General features: G+C 43.4%; 1 protein-coding gene across 1 annotated transcript in view; it reads left to right on the top strand.

Moving 5' to 3' along the window:
* fhod1 (formin homology 2 domain containing 1) overlaps window positions 1-22,500 on the top strand; it is a 40,593-nt gene that overhangs the window by 10,988 nt on the left and 7,105 nt on the right. The window contains 21 exon segments of the mRNA XM_068728723.1: window positions 2,984-3,051; window positions 3,142-3,247; window positions 3,619-3,713; window positions 3,948-4,059; window positions 4,913-5,007; window positions 7,615-7,758; window positions 8,271-8,845; window positions 10,884-10,991; window positions 13,008-13,100; window positions 14,603-14,629; window positions 16,114-16,164; window positions 16,687-16,835; window positions 16,930-16,986; window positions 17,771-17,902; window positions 18,612-18,763; window positions 19,980-20,236; window positions 20,238-20,333; window positions 20,335-20,542; window positions 21,342-21,497; window positions 22,001-22,183; window positions 22,262-22,381. Of these exon segments, the coding sequence (XP_068584824.1) occupies window positions 2,984-3,051; window positions 3,142-3,247; window positions 3,619-3,713; window positions 3,948-4,059; window positions 4,913-5,007; window positions 7,615-7,758; window positions 8,271-8,845; window positions 10,884-10,991; window positions 13,008-13,100; window positions 14,603-14,629; window positions 16,114-16,164; window positions 16,687-16,835; window positions 16,930-16,986; window positions 17,771-17,902; window positions 18,612-18,763; window positions 19,980-20,236; window positions 20,238-20,333; window positions 20,335-20,542; window positions 21,342-21,497; window positions 22,001-22,183; window positions 22,262-22,381 (2,984 nt within the window).

Genomic DNA, 22,500 nt, shown 5'->3' with positions numbered 1-22,500 from the left:
AATATCTTGAATGTGGTTCAATCAAAGGCGGCAAACAGAAAATTGAGGTCTTGAGTGATTGTGGTTCAGGTTCTGGTTCAGGACCAGTGTAAACGGGCTCCCTCTGGAAACGACTGTATTTACAGTAACAGTAACTAAGAGATTAAAGTTGTTTTTCAGCATAAACTTAGTTTCTTTACTCCGTGTTTTACTTTGACAAACGTAAAACATGAAACGTTTTCTAAACAGATGTTGTTTAAATAAGAAATAAAAAAGATGAATCAGGAAATGAGTTATTAAACATTATGAATCTGAGATTTACTTTAATCTTTCAGTACCTGAATAAAGAACTAATAAACTTATAAAACTCAGATCACAGGTCCGTTTCACGCTGTTGAACACAGTTAAAAGACTTAATTAATTTTATTAATTAATATTAATTCATCTTATTAATTCATCTTGATCTTTAATGATCACAATGGATTCATTAGAAGCAGAGATGTCCTGTTTTGTGTTCTTCCTCTGGAGACACTGAAGGTGTCACATGGAAACACTGCAGCTCCTCTTTAAGAGGAAGAAGAGACAAGTCTTCATGTTCTCAGGTCAGAAATGTCTCGTCCTCCTGTGAGACGTTTGGACGCTCTGTCCTCGTCCTCCTGTGAGATGTTTCTTCATGACTTCATAATAACTATTTCTGTCTCATGACATCTGAGTGCTGAAACAGTTCATCTAGGTTTTACTGACAGAGTTCAGCCGTCGGTGTGTTTTGCCCTCAGAAGTTATTTTAAATGACTAAAACTGAAATGAGTTTTTAAATAACTCTGTGGGAACAAACGGGACATGTTCCTGTTGTCTTAAAATCAGTGGAAGAAATACTCTCATATTTATACCTCAGTGTAGAAATACTCTGTTACAAGTAAAAGTACTGCATTCAAAAGTTTACTGAAATATAATATGTGTGCGTGTTTATTTCTGTTTCCTCTTTTTTTGCTTTGATTGATATCAGTTATTTTCTCATGAACTGTTTAAATGTTCAGTTCTTCAGTTTATTTATGATAGAAAACAGAAACAAGAGAAAGATGATTCCTTCTCTTACTTCGTCTCTTACTTCGTCTCTTACTTCGTCTCTAACTTTGTCTCTTACGTCGTCTCTAACTTTGTCTCTTACTTTGTCTCTAACTTCGTCTCTAACTTCGTCTCTAACTTCGTCTCTAACTTCGTCTCTAACTTCGTCTCTTACTTCGTCTTTAACTTCGTCTCTTACTTCGTCTCTAACTTTGTCTCTGACTTCGTCGCCGACTTTGTCTCTGACTTCTTTGCCGACTTCCTCGCTAACTTCTTTAACTTCCTCGCTAACTTCTTCTCTTAACTTCCTCACTAACTTCCTCTCTAACTCCTAAAGTTCAAAGTTCTTGCTTTCTTCATCACTCTCTTGACTCTTGACTGTGTGGGACAAGCTAAGGAAGTTAGCCTCACACTGACGATGCTAACATGCTGTACCAGATGTGATGTTTACCAGTGTAGCGTGTTAGCATGCTAACATTAGCTAATGATCAGTAAACACAGCTGAGGCTGATTGTCTTCAGCTCTCATAAACTAAAGTACCATGTTGACCTGATGACGAGAAGAATGAGGATCAATAACGATATTACGGTTCATCCTCAGAGGAACATGAATGATGAATTTTCTGTTGATCTATTCAGGAACCCTGACTTTGTGTCCTGGGTGGTTGGTGCGAAGGTATTATAGATACTGCTGCTGTGTATTTGTAGTACTTTGAGGTGGTACTGTTGGTGGTAGCATGTTAGCAGGCCTTCATTTTGTTTGTATTTGTGTTGTTTGTGTAGTTGATGTGTTTCTGTGAGTTCTGCTCATTTCAGACCTATTTAAGGAGCGTTGTCTAACTTCTGCTTCTCTGTTGTTTTTGACAATAACTTTAAATCTGAGACTTTCATTTCTTCTTCTGCTCTTCCTAATATATATGTATATATTTACATGTATATATGTATATACTGTGTTTTATATACTGTGTGTCTCCCCGGCTGTTTGAGTAAACTGTTTGTCGTTTCCTCTGAAGTACAGAATGAGTCAGGGGTCGTGACCTCTGATAGAAACAAACAGGAAACGGTTTCATTCCTGCCCCCCCCCCCCCTCTTCATCTTCTGGTCTCTAGTTAAACTGGATCAGATCAGAGTCATAAAGGCAAGGCAAGTTTATTTGTATAGCACATTTCAACAACAAGGCAATTCAAAGTGCTTCACATAAAACCATTAAAAGCATCAAAACATAAAGCAAAATAAAAAGATTTAAAAACAATTAAGAACATTCATTGAAACACTAAGAAGCAGTTTATGAAATAAAATACAGCAGTAAAATGCAGGAAATTGATTCATATCTTGAATGTGGTTCAATCAAAGGCAGCAAAGTCTTCAGTCTGGATCTAAAGGTCTTGAGGGTCTCAGCAGACCTGCAGCTTTCTGGGACTTTGTTCCAGATATGTGGAGCAGAAGAACTGAACGCTGCTTCTCCATGTTTAGTTCTGACTCTGGGAACAGGAAGTAGACCGGTCCAGACCACCTAAGGGGTCGGGATGGTTCATGAGGTAGCAGCAGATCAGAGATGTATTTTGGCCCTAAACCATTCAGTGCTTTATAAACCAACAGCAGGACTTTAAAGTCTTTGTTGGACAGGAAGCCAGTGAAGACCTCTGATTATTATAATGTTGAGCTGCAGAAACATTTCTCAGTGATGTTTGTTTAATAAACAATCTTTGGTTATTAAAGAGAATAATTCAAGTTTAATTTGGGCCTCGAGGAACATCTATACGGGGAGATCTTCTATTAGCTACGGATCAAAGGAGGAGAAGGATGAGGAGGAAGATGAGGAAGAAGATGAGGAAGAAGAAGAATAATTGATTGATTGATTTACTGACACCTATAAACTAGCGTCCACATTTTATTTTCTGGTGAAGTGACTTCCTGTGTTTCTTCTTCTGGTGTTTCAGAGAAGCTGTATAACTCTCAGGGTCCAGAACTCAGGCGGTCTCTGTTCTCCCTCAAACAGCTGTTCCAGGTAACAAACACACCTGAGCTCCATCCCATAATGTAACATGAGCACAGGAGGCTTTAGACCTCATGTGACTGTTTCTTCTGGTCTCTGCAGGACGATAAAGACCTGGTTCCAGAGTTCGTGGCCTCTGAAGGTTTGACTTGTTTCGTTAACGTTGGAGCGGAGGCCGACCACAACTACCAGAACTACATCCTGAGAGGTGAGACGGCTCTGAGGTCAGCCTTCAGAAGACATGATGGAAACAAACAGAGAGCTGAAGACTGATACTGACCTCTCTCTCGCTCTCGCTCTCCCTGTCTGTCTCTCCCCGTCTCCCTGTCTGTCTCTCTCTCTCTCCCCCCCCCGTCTGTCTCTCCCCGTCTCCCCGTCTGTCTCCCTCCCCATCTGTCTCCCTCCGTCTGTCTCTCTCCCCGTCTGTCTCTCTCTCTCTCTCTCTCCCTGTCTGTGTGTCTCCCCGTCTGTCTCTCTCTCTCTCTCTTTCTCTCTCTCTCTCCGCGTCTGTCTGTCTCTCCCCCCTCTCTCTCTCTCTGTCTCCCCGTCTCTCTCCCTGTCTCCCTGTCTGTCTCTCAGCTCTGAGTCAGATCATGCTGTTTGTGGACGGTATGAACGGGGTGATAAACCACAGTGAGACGGTCCAGTGGCTCTACAGTCTGACAGGAAGTCTGGTGAGTCTGATCGATCTCATCAGGTTTGTATTGATTTACAATAACTGGGTCATGTGACTGAAAGGTCACATGACCAGTTCAGTCTGAGGAGAGACATGAACTAAAGAGACAGTTCATCAGAGCAGAGACGCCACCTGGTGGACACACACACACACACACACACACACACACACACACACACACACACACACACACACACACACACACAGACTGAACCTGTGTCTCTGTCTTCAGTCTCGTCTGGTGGTGAAAACGTCTCTGAAGCTTCTCATCGTCTTTGTTGAGTATTCAGACTCCAACAGTCCTCGACTCATCGACGCTGTCAACACGGTGGACGGAGAGAGAGGTGCACACACACACACACACACACACACACACACACACACACACACACACACACACACACTGCTAATTATTTTCTTGATTAGTCAGTCTAGTCCATCAAAGAAAATATGTTTTATTTATTTAGCATAGTTTCAAAGTGACGTCTTCAAATATCTTATTTAATTGATGACATCTATTAATCAGTTATCCAAATAACTACTGATCAATATTCTGTTGATTGACTAAATCAGGGGTTCTTAACCTTTTTGACCTCGGGGCTCAACTTTTCAAGTACAAAGTGACTCATTCAAGTGTGAACGCTGTAACGATTTAAACTGTTGGTTTGATTTGTATCCAATAACTAAATCAAATTCACTCAGTTTAACAAGCAGATTTCAAAAAGGTCCAGATTGAGAAAATCTCCTCGTGCAAAAGAACAAAACAACAAAACTGAAAGTTTTTTGCGGCCCTCTAGGTGGCGCTTGCGGCCCAATCATAGTTGGGAATCATTGGACTAATAGTTTCAGCTTTAGTTGAAGGGCCCGTGGTGAAGGTTCAGATTACAGCCAACTAATCGTCTGTGAATAGAGAACTAAGATGGCCGACATGTCTCTCTCTAGAGACGGGGTTTGGTTTGTCCCTTGTAGGCTCCTGTAGAAACATGGTGACCTGTTCTTTATGTAAACAGTTCATTCTAAGGGAACAACAACAGGATTCTTAGTATCAGCTGATTAAACACAAGAAAACATACTTATTTCTATAAACCACATTGTGTGTGTGTGTGTGTGTGTGTGTGTGTGTGTGTGTGTGTGTGTGTGTGTGTGTGTGTGTGTGTGTGTGTGTGTGTGTGTGTGTGTGTGTGTGTGTGTGTGTAGGTTTGAAGCCGTGGAGTAACCTGCTGGAGGTTCTGGAAGAGAGAAACGGCTCCGACACAGAGCTCCTCATGTTGACCATGACACTCATCAACAAGGTAAACAGACAGTCTACAGGGTAAACGGACAGTCTACGAGGTAAACATACAGTCTACGGGGTAAACATACAGTCTACGGGGTAAACGGACAGTCTACGAGGTAAACATACAGTCTACAAGGTAAACGGACAGTCTACGAGGTAAACATACAGTCTACGGGGTAAACGGACAGTCTACGGGGTAAACGGACAGTCTACGAGGTAAATGGACAGTCTACAAGGTAAATGGACAGTCTACGAGGTAAACATACAGTCTACGGGGTAAACATACAGTCTACGGGGTAAACGGACAGTCTACGAGGTAAACATACAGTCTACAAGGTAAACGGACAGTCTACAAGGTAAACATACAGTCTACGGGGTAAACAGACAGTCTACTGGGTAAACGGACAGTCTACGGGGTAAACAGACAGTCTACTGGGTAAACAGACAGTCTACGGCAGGGGTCGGGAACCTTTTTGACTGGGAGAGCCATAAAGGCCAAATATTTCGAAATATATTTCATTGAGAGCCATATAGTATTTTTAACGTATAATAAATATGTCTTACTTTTAATGCGACTTCTGGTGCTGCATGGTTTTGCTGATGGCCTTGTAGTCTGGTTCATACGTGGTGAGGTTTTCCATTCCTTACTATTGCCAAAGCACCCGCAAAGCTAGCGGAATTCCCGTCACCTTGCCTGGTCCACACACGTAGTTGCTGCTGACTCGTCTGCACTCTCCGCTGTAGCTCCTCGCATGCCCTTTTCCTGCTGTCCCCCGCTGGATATTTCGATGCAAACGAAGCATGGTGCGTATCGAAGTGCCGCTTTATATTTGACCGTTTCATCGATGCAATTTTATCATTGCATATTAGACATACCGCAGATCCTGCTCTGTCCACAAATGCAAATTCCTCTGTCCACGCAGCCTGGAATGCACGGTAATCATCGTATTTTTTTCTTTATGCCATCTTTTCCGTTACAAGGGTTGAAGCGGATAAACTAGTTGGCTATCTGATAAAATAGATTTCTTCACCTTTACAATGACCCGGACATGCTCGCGAGCCATTGGTTCCCTACCCGACCCACGGGTGACCTGTGACCCGTGAAATTTATCTGCAAAACTAATTTCTGTTTACTTTAAAATGACACAGTATTATTAAGAAACGTATTTTAAAATCAGTTCCAAACTGATTTTTTTTTTTCAACTCAAAATTGTCTGGGAGCCATATGCCGTCACCGGAAGAGCCATATATGGCTCACGAGCCATAGGTTCCCGACCGCTGGTCTACGGGGTAAACAGACAGTCTACAGGGTAAACAGACAGTCTACAGGGTAAACAGACAGTCTACGGGGTAAACAGACAGTCTACGGGGTAAACGGAGAGTCTACGGGGTAAACGTACAGCCTACGGGGTAAACGTACAGCCTACGAGGTAAACGGACAGTCTACGAGGTAAACGGACAGTCTACGAGGTTAACGGACAGTCTACGAGGTTAACATACAGTCTACGGGGTAAACGGACAGTCTACGAGGTAAACATACAGTCTACGGGGTAAATGGACAGTCTACAAGGTTAACATACAATCTACGGCGTAAACGGACAGTCTACGGCGTAAACAGACAGTCTACGGGGTAAACGGACAGTCTACGGGGTAAACGGACAGTCTACGAGATTAACATACAGTCTACGGGTTAAACGGACAGTCTACGAGGTAAACATACAGTCTACGGGGTAAACGGACAGTCTACAAGGTTAACATACTATCTACGGCGTAAACATACAGTCTACAAGGTAAACATACAGTCTACAAGGTAAACGGACAGTCTACAAGGTAAACATACAGTCTACAAGGTTAACATACAATATACGGCGTAAACGGACAGTCTACAATGTAAACGGACAGTCTACAGGGTAAACATACAGTCTACAAGGTAAGCGGACAGTCTACGGGGTAAACATACAGTCTACAAGGTAAACGGACAGTCTACGAGGTAAACATACAGTCTACGAGGTAAACGGACAGTCTACGGGGTAAATGGACAGTCTACGGCAGGGGTGTCAAACTCATTTTCACTCTGGGCCACATCAGCATCATGGTTGTCCTCAAAGGGCCGGTTGTAACTGTAAGACTATAAATGTAACTACTCCTAACATATTGTTAAATAACGGTCTCTGCATTTGATTATTGTTTATTCAAGTGTAACAATATTGTACATGCAGTTATATAAATGTAAAAATATATTTAAGCACATTTCTGTTATTATAACATAAATCATTTTAATTTAGGGTTAAGAAACCCACATTACTCTATCATAATTATGACTTTCTAGCTCATAATTTCGACTTTCTATCTCATAATTTCGACTTTCTATCTCATAATTTCGACCATGGGGATATTTTTATTATCATATCTAACTTTTCAATTTTTATTTTTTTTTTTGCTGCCGGATTCGCGGGCCACACAAAATGACGGGCCTCGAGTTTGACACCTATGGTCTACGGGGTAAACAGACAGTCTACCGGATAAACGGACAGTCTACCGGGTAAACAGTCTACAACAATTTGTGTGTGTGTGTGTGTGTGTGTGTGTGTGTGTGTGTGTGTGTGTGTGTGTTGTGGTTCAGACTCTCGCAGTGCTCCCTGATCAGGACTCGTTCTACGATGTGACCGACAGTCTGGAGCAGTTGGGGATGGAGACCATCATCTACAAACACATGAGCAACAAGGGGACCGAGCCGGACCTACGGGCTCAGTTCACCACGTACGAGGTAACAACAACATGTTGTTCTTTTATTTAACCTCATTAGAGTCTTAAGACAGAAGCAGCAACAAGCTTTCACTGTGTTTGTTTCTAAAAAAAAGAACCTTCATTAAATGATGATCAATATGACTAATGCATTCATATTTTGAGCCACATTATTCACATGAATAGTTCAACGGCCGGGTCCTAGAACTGAACCTTGAGGCTCTCCTCTGGAGACATTAAAGTCATTTTTATTACATATTTACTGTTTTTTATGGATACTTTAACACAGAACGTGAATGTTACGCAGAGAATAAGTGACGTATTGTTTATTGAACAAGGTCGAACGAGGAGCAGACCAGATCTGCTCTTTCTGTTCTTGACTTTCACAATAAAAGCCTGGTGTGTGTGTGTGTGTGTGTGTGTGTGTGTGTGTGTGTGTGTGTGTGTGTGTGTGTGTGTGTGTGTGTGTGTGTGTGTGTGTGTGTGTGTGTGTGTGTGTGTGTGTGTGTGTGTGTGTGTGTGTGTGTGTTGCAGACTGCTCTGAAGAATGAGGATGGTGAGATGGACGACTACTCCCCTCACCTCCGTAAGGAAAGGAGAAAGATGGCCGCCGGCGACCAGGAGGGACGGAGGAGCCGCCGCTCGTCCAGCCAAAACCTGCCGGACCTCCTGTCGTCCTCCGCAGGCTCCTCCCCCTCCGCCTCACCTACTCCCCCCACCTTCCTCTCCCCCACCACCGCCTACATCCCCCCCCTCCTCTCCCCTGTTATCTCCTCCCCCTCCCCCACTCCCCCCACCTTCCTCTCCCCCATCACTGCGAACATCCCCCCCCTCTTTTCCCCCGTTATCTCCTCCCCCTCCGCCTCCCCCACCTTCCTGTCCCCCACAACAACCAACATCCCTCCCCTCCTCTCCCCCGTTATCTCCTCCGCCTCCTCCTCCTCCACGGCGGGGTTGGGCAGCAGGGCCTCGTCCCCGCTGACGTCTGACCCCGGCAGCCCGGCTGCCTCCAGTCCGTCCGGGTCCCACAGAGGGTCTCCTTTGCCCCCCAACACGCCCCCCAACGGTACCGAGACCACAGAGCCGGAGGCCAAGTCTCCGTCCAGCGCGTAAGTTCACTCAATATATATATATCTATATATCTATATCTATATCTCAGGGTCTGAATCACTGAACACAACTCTCTCTATATATATATATATATATATATATATATATATACATACATACATACATACATACATACATACATACATACATACATACATACATACATACATTTGGAAAACCTCCAGTGGGAGGCGCCCAGGAATCATCCGGATTAGATGCCCGAACCACCTCAGCTGACTCTTTTCAATGCAAAGGAGTAGCGGCTCAACTCCAAACTCCTGATGTCCGAGCTCCTTACCCTATCTCTAAGGCTGAGCCCGGCCACCCTACGGAGGAAACTCATTTCGGCCGCTTGTAGCCGCGACCTTGCCCGACCCAGAGTTTGTGACCATAGGTGAGGGTCGGAACGTAGACCGACCGGTAAATTGAGTCTTCACCAAGACGGTCCGGTGCAGGGCCTGCTTTACTGCTGCAGCCGCACCGATCCGCCCGTCGATCTCCTGCTCCATCTTACCCTCACTCGTGAACAAGACCCCAAGATACTTGAACTCCTTCGCTTGAGGTAGGTACTTCGTCACCACCTGGAGGGAGCAATCCACCGGTTTCCGGCAGAGCACCATGGCCTCAGATTTGGAGGTGCTAACTCTCATCCCCGGCGCTTCACGCTCGGCTGCAAACCGCCCCAGTGAATGCTGGAGGTCACGATCCGAGGAGGGGAATCCGAGGTTTGACAAACGGTCGGAGCCTCCTTTCCAGCACCCTGGCATAAGCCATCCCCGGGAGGCTGAGTAGTGTGATACCCCGGTAATTCGAGCACACTCTCCGGTCCCCCTTTTTGAAGATGGGAACCACCACCTCGGTCTGCCAGTTCATGGGCACTGATCCCGACCCCCATGTGACATTGAAGAGGCGTGTCAGCCAAGACAGCCCAACAGTGTCCAGCGCCTTCAGCATCTCAGGGCGGATCTCATCCACTCCCGGCGCCTTGCCACCAAGGAGCTTTTTGACTACTTAGCGGCCTCCGCCAGGGATATAATGTATATTATTATGCATAATGAGTACTTTTACTCTTTGGTACTTGAAGTCTATTTTGTTGCTGATATTTTTTTCTTCAGTAACATTTTGAATGCAGGACTTTTACTTGTAACAGAGTATTTCTACACTGAAGTATACGAGTACTTTTACTGCAGCGGAACTATTTGATGACATCATTTCCAGTTTAAGACTCTGGTGCTAGCCTACAGGGCAGTGAAAGGAACAGCTCCTTCCTATCTCCAGGCCATGGTCAAGCCTTACACCCCCGCCCGACCACTTCTCTCTGCTGCCCCGTCGCTCAGAGGTCCTAGCGGCCGATCGACCCGGTCACGTCTGTTTTCTGTCCTGGTTCCTCAGTGGTGGAATGAACTTCCCACTGACGTCAGGACAGCAGAGTCGCTGCCCATCTTTCATCAGGCTGAAGACCCACCTCTTCAGGAAGTGCTACCCTGAGCCTTCCACTCACCACTTATTGTATTCATACGAGCTTGTTGCACTTATTGTATTGGTATTACTTATAGCACTAACTGTTTTTCTTGTTTCTGTACTTTGGCTCTGAGTTATGCTCTGCTTCAGGCTCTTAGATGCTTGTTTAAAGGAAATGTACTTATGACTTCTGGTGACTAGTAGTTCTTTTGATTACCAATGTTGATGCACTTATTGTAAGTCGCTTTGGATAAAAGCGTCTGCTAAATGACTGTAATGTAATGTAATGTAAATCATTTGAGGGTCAGTTTTCTGATATTGTGTAGATTAAACAATTAATAGAAACAGTAACCTGTAAAGGAATCCATAATAGTTGGAGTCTGTCTCTCTCTGCATGTCTGTCTGAGATCTGGTCCTGGGTCTGGGATTTAGATTTGGTTCTGGGTCTCTTCTGGTTCTGGTTCTGGGTCTATTTTGGTGACTTGGTGTTGGTGTTTCCTGTCTCTGATCACTGGTGTCTCTCTCCCTTCCTCCCTCCTTCTCTTCCTCCTTCCCTTGGCGGGTCTGGACCACTAGGAGTCGCTCTTTCCTCAGCCACCACATGTCAGCTCTGGGTCTGAGCAGGAGGTCCAGGCTCTTCTCCAAAACCAGCTCCATCTCTGAGGAGCCTTCAGCCTCCTGCAGGTTTGTAACAGAGACCTGAGACCTGCTGACATGTTAGACCTGCTGACATGTTAGACCTGCTGAGATGTTAACGCCCCCTACAGGCTTCAGACCATGGAGTCATGTGATTAACGTTCTGAGATCATCTGTTCAGCTCATTATTGTTCAACTGGTCTCGTCTGGTGTTTCATCTTCAAAAGGCTGAAGCTTCATTATTAACAGAACAGGAATCATTTCATCACTTTCTAAATGCTGACTCATGATAGGTAGGTAGGTAGGTAGGTAGGTAGGTACAGTTGTGGTCAAAAGTTTACATACACTTGTAAAGAACATAATGTCATGGCTCTCTTGAGTTTCCAGTTATTTCTACAACTCTGATTTTTCTCTGATAGAGTGATTGGAACAGATACTTCTTTGTCACAAAAAACATTCATGAAGTTTGGTTCTTTCATGACTTTATTATGGGTTAACAGAAAAAGTGATCAAATCTGCTGGGTCAAAAATATACATACAGCAGTGCTAATATTTGGTTACATGTCCCTTGGCCATTTTCACTTCAATTAGGCGCTTTTGGTAGCCATCCACAAGCTTCTGGCAAGCTTCTCGTTGAATCTTTGACCACTCCTCTTGACAGAATTGGTGCAGTTCAGTTAAATTTGATGGCTTTCTGACATGGACTTGTTTCTTCAGCATTGTCCACATGTTCTCAATGGGATTTAAGTCAGGACTTTGGGAAGGCCATTCTAAAACCCTAATTCTAGCCTGATTTAGCCATTCCATTACCACTTTTGATGTGCGTTTGGGGTCATTGTCCTGTCGGAACACCCAACTGCGCCCAAGACCCAACCTTCGGGCTGATGATTTTAGGTTATCCTGAAGAATTTGAAGGTAATCCTCCTTCTTCATTATCCCATTTACTCTCTGTAAAGCACCAGTTCCATTGGCAGCAAAACAGCCCCACAGCATAATACTACCACCACCGTGCTTGACGGTAGGCATGGTGTTCTTGGGGTTAAAGGCCTCACCTTTTCTCCTCCAAACATTGCTGGGCATTGTGGCCAAACAGCTCGATTTTTGTTTCGTCTGACCACAGAACTTTCCTCCAGAAGGTCTCATCTTTGTCCACGTGATCAGCAGCAAACTTCAGTCGAGCCTTAAGGTGCCGCTTTTGGAGCGAGGGCTTCCTTCTTGCACGGCAGCCTCTCGGTCCACGGAGATGCAAAACACGCTCGACTGTGGACACTGACACCTGTGTTCCAGCAGCTTCTAATTCTTGGCAGATCTGCTTTTTGGTGGTTCTCGGTCGACTCTTCACCCTCCTGACCAATTTTCTCTCAGCAGCAGGTGATAGCTTGCGTTTTCTTCCTGATCGTGGCAGTGACAAAACAGTGCCATGCACTTTATACTTACAAACAATTGTTTGCACTGTTGCTCTTGGGACCTGCAGCTGCTTTGAAATGGCTCCAAGTGACTTTCCTGACTTGTTCAAGTCAATGATTCGCTTTTTCAGATCCATGCTGAGCTCCTTTGACTTTCCCATTGTAGCGTTTGTGGGCGTTTGTATCCAATGAGCCCTATTTAAATGGCCTCAGAGAAGTCACCAGCTGTAGTCACTCATAATCACTCACAAGAAGTTAAGAGGCCATGCTATGAAGCTCATTTCATTGACACAACTTTCTAAGTCACCAAAATTGCCAATTCATGTTGCTGTATGTATTTTTGACCCAGCAGATTTTGTCACTTTTTCTGTTAACCCATAATAAAGTCATGAAAGAACCAAACTTCATGAATGTTTTTTGTGACAAAGAAGTATCTGTTCCAATCACTCTATCAGAGAAAAATCAGAGTTGTAGAAATAACTGGAAACTCAAGAGAGCCATGACATTATGTTCTTTACAAGTGTATGTAAACTTTTGACCACAACTGTATGTATGTATATACAGTAGATACACACAAGGAATGAACTGGCAGAAAATGATGTTTGGAAAGTCTTTACACCCTTTTACACTCCATTCGTGTGTGTGTGTTGCGTTGCAGCTCGTCTTCCTCAGACCTCTCTCACCAGGAGAAGTCGTCCCAGTTGAACCAGGAGCAGCTCAACAACAAGACGGAAACTAAAACCAGTTTCAAGTAAGTGAAGCAGATGTACTGTGATCCATGGTGACGTAGCTACAGCAACCTCGATGCTGCACATTAAAGGCTATTTTATGTTTATAAATTATATCTGGATCTGTTCTGGTTTATTTTTAGATTATATCTGGGTCTTTTCTGGTTTATCTTTAGATTATATCTGGATCTGTTCTGGTTTATCTTCAGATTATATCTGGATCTGTTCTGGTTTATCTTTAGATTATATCTGGGTCTTTTCTGGTTTATTTTTAGATTATATCTGGATCTGTTCTGGTTTATTTTTAGATTATATCTGGATCTGTTCTGGTTTATCTTTAGATTATATCTGGATCTGTTCTGGTTTATCTTCAGATTATATCTGGATCTGTTCTGGTTTATTTTTAGATTATATCTGGGTCTTTTCTGGTTTATTTTTAGATTATATCTGGATCTGTTCTGGTTTATTTTTAGATTATATCTGGGTCTTTTCTGGTTTATTTTTAGATTATATCTGGATCTGTTCTGGTTTATCTTTAGATTATATCTGGATCTGTTCTGGTTTATCTTTAGATTATATCTGGATCTGTTCTGGTTTATTTTCAGATTATATCTGGATCTGTTCTGGTTTATCTTTAGATTATATCTGGGTCTTTTCTGGTTTATTTTTTGATTATATCTGTTCTGGTTTATTTTTAGATTATATCTGGATCTTTTCTGGTTTATCTTTAAATTATATCTGGATCTGTTCTGGTTTATTTTCAGATTATATCTGGATCTGTTCTGGTTTATCTTTAGATTATATCTGGGTCTTTTCTGGTTTATTTTTTGATTATATCTGGATCTGTTCTGGTTTATTTTTAGATTATATCTGGATCTTTTCTGGTTTATCTTTAAATTATATCTGGATCTGTTCTGGTTTATTTTCAGATTATATCTGGATCTGTTCTGGTTTATCTTTAGATTATATCTGGGTCTTTTCTGGTTTATTTTTTGATTATATCTGTTCTGGTTTATTTTTAGATTATATCTGGATCTTTTCTGGTTTATCTTTAAATTATATCTGGATCTGTTCTGGTTTATTTTCAGATTATATCTGGATCTGTTCTGGTTTATCTTTAGATTATATCTGGGTCTTTTCTGGTTTATTTTTTGATTATATCTGGATCTGTTCTGGTTTATTTTTAGATTATATCTGGATCTTTTCTGGTTTATCTTTAAATTATATCTGGATCTGTTCTGGTTTATTTTTAGATTATATCTGGATCTTTTCTGGTTTATCTTTAAATTATATCTGGGTCTTTTCTGGTTTATCTTCAGATTATATCTGGATCTGTTCTGGTTTAGGGTTTCTGGTTTATTTTACAATAATTGTATGTTTTAGATTTTCAGTTTGATAGAATCATTGTAGAAGGTCCGTCTGTCTGTCTCTATCATAACATTATGAATAACATAATGTTGTTCCTCTAATTTCCTCCTCCGTCTTTTCTCTCCTTCCTTCCTTCCTTCCTTCCTTCCTCCCCCAGCTCTGGGGAGTCTGACTCACTCTTCTGGTAAGTACACACCTCCTCTTCTTCCTCCTCCTCTTCCTCTTGCTGTGTGAATACTTATGATTTTGAATCGTCTTCAGATGTTAACGTTTATTTAGTTTATATAGATCATTTATTTAGGATCTCCAGTAAAGAGTTAAAGTGTTGATTTAAAGTTTCATGTTGTTCATGAATCAAGAAAACAAACTGATGAAATGTTGAAACAGTCTGAAGCACCAAGAGTTGACCCGTTGAGAACGTTACTGGGAGGCTGAGAACGTTACTGGGAGGCTGAGACCGTTACTGGGAGGCTGAGACCGTTACCGGGAGGCTGAGAACGTTACCGGGAGGCTGAGAACATTACCGGGAGGTTGAGACCGTTACCGGGAGGTTGAGAACGTTACCGGGAGGTTGAGACCGTTACCGGGAGGTTGAGACCGTTACCGGGAGGATGAGACCGTTACCGGGAGGTTGAGACCGTTACCGGGAGGTTGAGGGTTGAGAACGTTACCGAGAGGTTGGGACCGTTACCGGGAGGTTGAGAACGTTACCGGGAGGTTGGGAACGTTACCGGGAGGTTGAGAACGTTACCGGGAGGTTGGGGCCGTTACCGGGAGGTTGAGACCGTTACCGGGAGGTTGAGAACGTTACCGGGAGGTTGGGAACGTTACCGGGAGGTTGGGAACGTTACCGGGAGGTTGGGAATGTTACTGGGAGGTTGAACATCCTGTAAACTAAAAGATGTGGCTGCTAAATATTTACTCAAATGTGGATTTTTTCGACTTCCTGTTTCTAAACATTTAAAAATGAATCGTCCTTTATAAAATCCTGTGAAATGTAAATACTGTTTTTATCAGTCGGCCCTTTGACTGGTACTGGTCCTTTGACTGGTCCTTTGACTGGTCCTTTAAGTGGTTCTTTAAGTGGTCATTTGACTGGTTCTGTATGTGGTTTTTTTAAGTGGTTCTTTAAGTAGTTCTTTAAGTGGTCCTTTGACTGGTCCTTTGACTGGTTCTTTGACTGGTTCTTTAACTGGTTCTTTGACTGGTTCTTTAAGTGGTTCTTTGACTGGTTCTTTAAGTGGTTCTTTAACTGGTCCTTTGACTGGTTCTTTGACTGGTTCTTTGACTGGTTCTTTAAGTGGTCATATGACTGGTTCTTTTTAAGTGGTCCTTTGACTGGTTCTTTGACTGGTCCACTGGTCCTTTGACTGGTTCTTTAAGTGGTCCTTTGACTGGTTCTTTAAGTGGTCCTTTGACTGGTCCCTCTCACGAGGACATGGTGGCAAAACTCACAGACTTTAACATTTAAACTGATATAAATACTTAAATTAAAGTAAACATGTGGTTTGGACCACAAATCAAACCTTTTATGAAAATGTTATTCTGACACTGTCTGCAGTGACATCACTTCATTCTTTGTTTGTTCTGAGGAACCAAACAAAACGTGTGTGTGTGTGTGTGTGTGTGTGTGTGTGTGTGTGTGTGTGTGTGTGTGTGTGTCTGCAGCTCAGATGACTGTGATGTAAATCCAGACAAGCCGGTTCTGAGGAGGTTTCAGTAAGTACAGCTGCAGCCCCACTGCATTCTGGGAGCTGGAGGGAGGACAGCTGGGCTCTGCTGTGTGTGTGTGTGTGTGTGTGTGTGTGTTGCTGGTGGCTCTGGTCCTTATAGTTTCTGATTGCTGGGTGGAGTCTAATCTCTGGTCCTTATAGTTCCTGATTGCTGGGTGGAGTCTAATCTCTGGTCCTTATAGTTCCTGATTGCTGTTTTTATTTTTGCAGACCTCTAAATAAAAGTATTATTTTTTTATGTTTCTCATGTTCAGACTCAAAATGTCAATATGTCGGTCCGTCCCTCAACACGGTCTCACTTCCTGTCTGACTTCCTGTCTGCGTCTCATTGGTTCCTACTGAAGACGTCTTAAAAAACATTTAAAGGAGCTCTATGAAACTCTCTGGTTTTGAGTCTGAACATGAAGACGCATGATATTAATAAAATCAATAAGTGGTGATGATGATGATGAAGCAGCGTGTCGGCCATGTTGGCTCCGTCTCACCTGGTTTCCTGCCCCCCCTACAGAGACACCTTCCTACGCAGCCTGGCAGCCACTCAGTGGGAGAAGAAGAGAAGAAGTAAACACCTCAGCCAGTCCAGGCTGTCCTCGTCTGATGACATCACCCCGAACCTGCAGCCTGCTGAGGAGGGCAGCAGTGACCCGAGTGAAGAACGTAAATATGTTCATTCATGACATCACGTTCACGTCTCCTTAAAGGGACAGGCCCTCGTTTTAATCTTCTTCTTCTCTTGTGTCTTTGTCGGTAGTCCCCACCTCCGGCAGTTTGGACACCAACAGACACTCAGACTCCCAGAATGCCCCAGGTGAGACTTCAGTTACCCACAATCCTCAGTGTCTGTTCACTTGTTTCTCTGCTGATGAGGAATCATCTCTGTGGTGATGAAGCGCCACCTGGTGGAGGCCAGCAGTCACTGCTGTCCTCCTTCAGTCAGTGGACAGAAAACTGTCTTTACTACTATAGTATTACTATTACTATAGTAATACTACTATAGTAATGTTATATTAAGACTACATTACAACTATATTAATGCTATATAATTACTTTATGAATACTATATGAATCTAATTCAATCAAACTGCTTTTTGATACATAGATATTTCATAAACTGTCATATGGAATCAGAACATCTTCATGTAAAATATGTTTACTTCCTGATTACTGAATTTTTTTATCAGCAGATATGAGAACCAAAACAAACAATACTGCTATAAACAAATGTACATCATTTAAAATAACTTTTCTAGATCAGTTAGTTTCTTCTAAAGGCCACATTCTGGTTTGTTAGCAGTGAAAGCTGCCTTTTGTTCAAAGCATCATCTCTGATTTGATCGTATTAACTCACCAGCATTCAAAGTTTGCTTTTCAGTGTGAATTATTGTATTAATATTACTATACAGTGACGTGAGGAGACTCTGGACCTGCAGCAGCTCTCAGTGACTTTTCTCTCTGAATAAAAGAGATAAAATAGATTTTAAATTGAAGGTGATTCTCTGAAACGAGATGTTAACTAATGAGTCAGCTGCTGCTTTTATTCTGAAGGATGTCCCTCAGACTTCCTGTCACCATGTGATCCTCTGTGTCTGCAGCGAGCAGTACTCTGTCCACCGACAAGAAGTTTTTGTTGGACATGTTGTACTGCAAGACCTCCGGCTCAGTACCTCTGAGCCCGACCGCTGCTGCTCCCGACACCAACGAAGAAGAAGCCCACTTCCTGTCCGGTGAGATCAGACGGCTCACTGGTCTGTAGTAGTACTGTAGTACTCTATAAACTATAAATACATGAATGTAGTTTTAGGGATGGAGTAAAACTATGTTTACAGAAGGCCTGTCAAATTTACAGTTACCATTGATGGAGCAAGTACTCAGATCCTTTACTGCAGTAAAAGTACTAATACCACACTGTAAAAATACTCTGTTACAGTAAAAGTACTAATACCACATTATTAACGTTACATCAGGATCCAGCAGATGTTTTTTACTGTAAAAATGTCTTCAACCAATTGATTGAGCTGTGTGTTTATGTTTTCTATACAAAAATTTCAATATATAAAATAACTAAAGTTATCAGACAAAGTGTAGTGCAGACGAAAAAGTACAAGATTTCCCTCTGAGATGTACTCTAGACTCAAGTAAGTAACTACTGACGTGTCTATTGTCTGTATAAGCTTTGGATGGAAAATGAGTTTCCCCACCGGGGATTAATAACGTTTTCTAATACATTTATACTTTAGTACAGTACTTGAGTAAATGTACTCAGTTACTTTCCACCTCTGCAATTTACTGCTTTATCTCCTAGAGTTTCTTTTTGTACAAAGTTGATCAAATGAATCATTTTTAAATACTGTTTAAAAGTCTGAAGTGTCTTTGTTTACTTGGTTCTGGTTCTGTAGTCAGAGTGAGACCTCCTGTGTGTTGTTCTCCTCTCAGGTGGACGTGGTCGTGTGTTGGAGCGTCTCTCCAGCTTCGGAGCGCGCTCAGTAGAGCCGTCCAATGAGAGCAGAGCCTCCCGCAGGGCGGAGCTAGAGGGGCTGGAAGGCTCCGCCCAGGCGGCGCTGGCCCGCCTCGCTGAAGAACAACAAGTCCGAATGTTTCAGATTCTTTTATATGCATGTGGATCTTCTCCTGAAGCCCCGCCCCCATACTGTTTACTTATAATGACCAATAACTAAGAGAGGAGTTAGAGATGATTTAATACATAATAGAGTAGTGATGCCCCTAGTGGACACCAGGAGAATAACATGTATTATCTCTATAATACAGTAGTGATGCCCCTCGTGGACACCAGGAGAATAACATGTATTATCTCTATAATACAGTAGTGATGCCCCTAGTGGACACCAGGAGAATAACATGTATTATCTCTATAATACAGCAGTGATGCCTCTAGTGGACACTAAGAGAAGAACATGTATTATCTCTATAATACAGCAGTGATGTCTCTAGTGGACACTAAGAGAAGAACATGTATTATCTCTATAATACAGCAGTGATGTCTCTAGTGGACACTAAGAGAAGAACATGTATTATGTTGTTTCCTGTTGTCCTCGCTGTGTGTTCTGTTTCCTGTTGTCCTCGCTGTGTGTCTCTGACTGTTTCCTGTTGTCCTCGCTGTGTGTTCTGTTTCCTGTTGTCCTCGCTGTGTGTCTCTGACTGTTTCCTGTTGTCCTCGCTGTGTGTTCTGTTTCCTGTTGACCTCACTGTGTGTCTCTGACTGTTTCCTGTTGACCTCGCTGTGTGTCTCTGACCGTTTCCTGTTGTCCTCGCTGTGTGTCTCTGACTGTTTCATGTTGTCCTCGCTTTGTGTTCTGTTTCCTCTTGTCCTCACTGTGTGTTCTGACTGTTTCCTGTTGACCTCGCTGTGTGTCTCTGACTGTTTCCTGTTGTCCTCGCTGTGTGTTCTGTTTCCTGTTGTCCTCGCTGTGTGTCTCTGACTGTTTCCTGTTGTCCTCGCTGTGTCTTCTGTTTCCTGTTGACCTCGCTGTGTGTCTCTGACTGTTTCCTGTTGACCTTGCTGTGTGTCTCTGACTGTTTCCTGTTGACCTCGCTGTGTGTCTCTGACTGTTTCCTGTTGTCCTCGCTGTGTGTCTCTGACTGTTTCCTGTTGTCCTCGCTGTGTGTCTCTGACTGTTTCATGTTGTCCTCGCTTTGTGTTCTGTTTCCTCTTGTCCTCACTGTGTGTTCTGACTGTTTCCTGTTGTCCTCACTGTGTGTTCTGACTGTTTCCTGTTGTCCTCGCTGTGTGTTTCTGACTGTTTCCTGTTGTCCTCACTGTGTCACCTGATCGTCCTCCATCAGACCCGTCTCCTCCGGCAGCAGAGCAGCGTGGACGTTGAGACCCGCCGTCTGGAGGCGACCCCGATGACCCCGCTGGGTCCCGGGGGCCCCCCCGACGCCTGGGACCAGCTGCAGCCGAGCGCTGCCGCTCTGCGTATCAAAGACCTGGACTTCTCCGACCTGCTGGACGAGGAGGACATCGATGTCCTGGACATTGACTCCTTCGACTCCTCTTCCTCCTGCTTCTCTGGCGTCCCACCTCCTCCACCCCCCCCCCCCGGGCCTGTGTGGTCCTCCTCCTCCCCCTCCTCTTCCTCCTCCTCTTCCACTACCAGGGGGTCTAGCCCCTCCTCCTCCTCCCCTTCCTCCCGGTGCTCCTCCCCCCCCCCCCCTCGTCCTCCTCTTCTCAGAAGAAGAAGAAGACGGTGAAGTTGTTCTGGAGGGAGCTGAAGCAGGCCGACGGGCCTCAGCGGTGTCGATTCGGTCGTGGGACGGTGTGGGCGTCTCTGGACAAAGTGTCCGTGGACACGTCCCGACTGGAGCACCTGTTTGAGTCCAAAGCCAAGGAACTGTCCGTCGCCAAGGTAATGAGGCCCGTTTCAGCTGGAGAACAGATGCATTGTGGGAAGCTGATCAATCAGCTGATACCTCATCACAGATCAATCGATATCTAAGGGTTTGTTGAGGTCGTGAGGTTTTCTTCATACAAACGGCTGGAAGACAATTATTGTTTTAGAATATATAGTTGACCGATTTCTCATCATTTTATTCATTAATGTGAAAGAAAGCTAAATTAAATAGTTATTTTAAAGTTTGGATTATTATTTAAGATTTAAATTTAAAAACAGGATCAGGGTAAGAGCCGATTAAGTAAGAAGAAAATCGAAGACCTAACTGTTACTACTGTTTTTAACTGTTATTAGTAGTGTTATTATTAGTGTTATTAATACTTGTATTAACTATTATTAGTAGTGTTATTATTAGTGTTATTAATACTGTAATTAACTGTTATTGTAGTGTTATTTTTAGTGTTATTAATACTGTAATTAACTGTTATTAGTAGTGTTATTATTAGTGTTATTAATACTCGTATTAACTATTATTAGTAGTGTTATTATTAGTGTTATTAATACTCGCATTAACTATTATCAGTAGTGTTATTATTAGTGTTAATACTGTAATTAACTGTTATTAGTAGTGTTGTTAATACTGTAATTAACTGTTATTAGTAGTGTTATTATTAGTGTTATTAATACTGTAATTAACTGTTATTGTAGTGTTATTATTAGTGTTATTAATACTGTAATTAAGTGTTATTAGTAGCGTTATTATTAGTGTTATTACTGTTATTGATACATTCATTAATCTGATGTCTCGTTGCAGAAAGGACCTGAGACAAAGAGGTCTGAGATTCTGGTTCTGGACTCAAAGAGGAGCAACGCCATCAACATCGGTATGACTGTCCTGCCGGCCGTCCACGTCATCAAGACCGCCATCCTCAACTTTGACGAGTTTGCCATCAGCAAGGAGGGGATAGAGGTAAAGAGCACTTCCTGTCGGGGGATAGAGGTAAAGAGCACTTCCTGTCGGGAATAGAGGTAAAGAGCACTTCCTGTCGGGGGATAGAGGTAAAGAACATTTCCTGTCGGGGGACCGAGGTAAAGAGCACTTCCTGTCGGGGGATAGAGGAAAAGAGCACTTCCTGTCGGGGGACAGAGGTAAAGAGCACTTCCTGTCGGGGGATAGAGGTAAAGAGCACTTCCTGTCGGGGGATAGAGGTAAAGAGCACTTCCTGTCGGGGGATAGAGGTAAAGAGAACTTCCTGTCGGGGGATAGAGGTAAAGAGAACTTCCTGTCGGGGGATAGAGGGCTGTGATGATAAAGATGAGAATGTAGAGGGTCACAGGAAGTAACAGTATCTTGTTATTCCATCTTTTATTTAAATATCTACCATTAAAACAGAGCGAGTGTGTGTATTCAAGTAGACCACCAGTTAGACCTGAACCAGACTCGGCTGACCCCCCCCCCTCTGTCCTGAGCAGAAGATCCTGACCATGACCCCCACAGAGGAGGAGAAGCAGAAGATCCAGGACGCTCAGCTGGCCAACCCTGACGTCCCTCTGGGGACCGCGGAGCAGTTCCTGCTGAGCTTGGGCTCCATCAGCGCCCTGACCCCCCGCCTGCAGCTCTGGGCCTTTAAACTCAACTACGAGGCTCTGGAGAAGGTAACGCCACGAGGACTGCACTTCTGAGGACAGGTGAGTGGTGTCTCACAGAGACTGATCCTGAGTGTGTCCCTGCAGGAGATCGCTGAGCCTCTGTTTGACCTGAAGCTGGGCATGGAGCAGCTCTCCTCCAACCAGACCTTCAGGAGGATCCTGGCCACACTGCTCGCCATCGGGAACTTCCTGAACAGCTCCAACGTGAGGACGGACACACCCACAATCACATTGTCTGATTTTTAAAGAATGTATTTGCAAATTATGGTGGAAAATAAGTATTTGGTCAATAACAAAAGTTCATCTCAATACTTTGTTATAGA

This window comes from Cebidichthys violaceus, unplaced genomic scaffold (assembly GCF_023349555.1).
Source record: "Cebidichthys violaceus isolate CVI_PGR_0920_01 unplaced genomic scaffold, fCebVio1.0.p SCAF_43, whole genome shotgun sequence".
In the NCBI taxonomy this organism is placed as follows: Eukaryota; Metazoa; Chordata; class Actinopteri; order Perciformes; family Stichaeidae; genus Cebidichthys; species Cebidichthys violaceus.
This window is presented reverse-complemented; position numbering and strand designations above follow the sequence as displayed.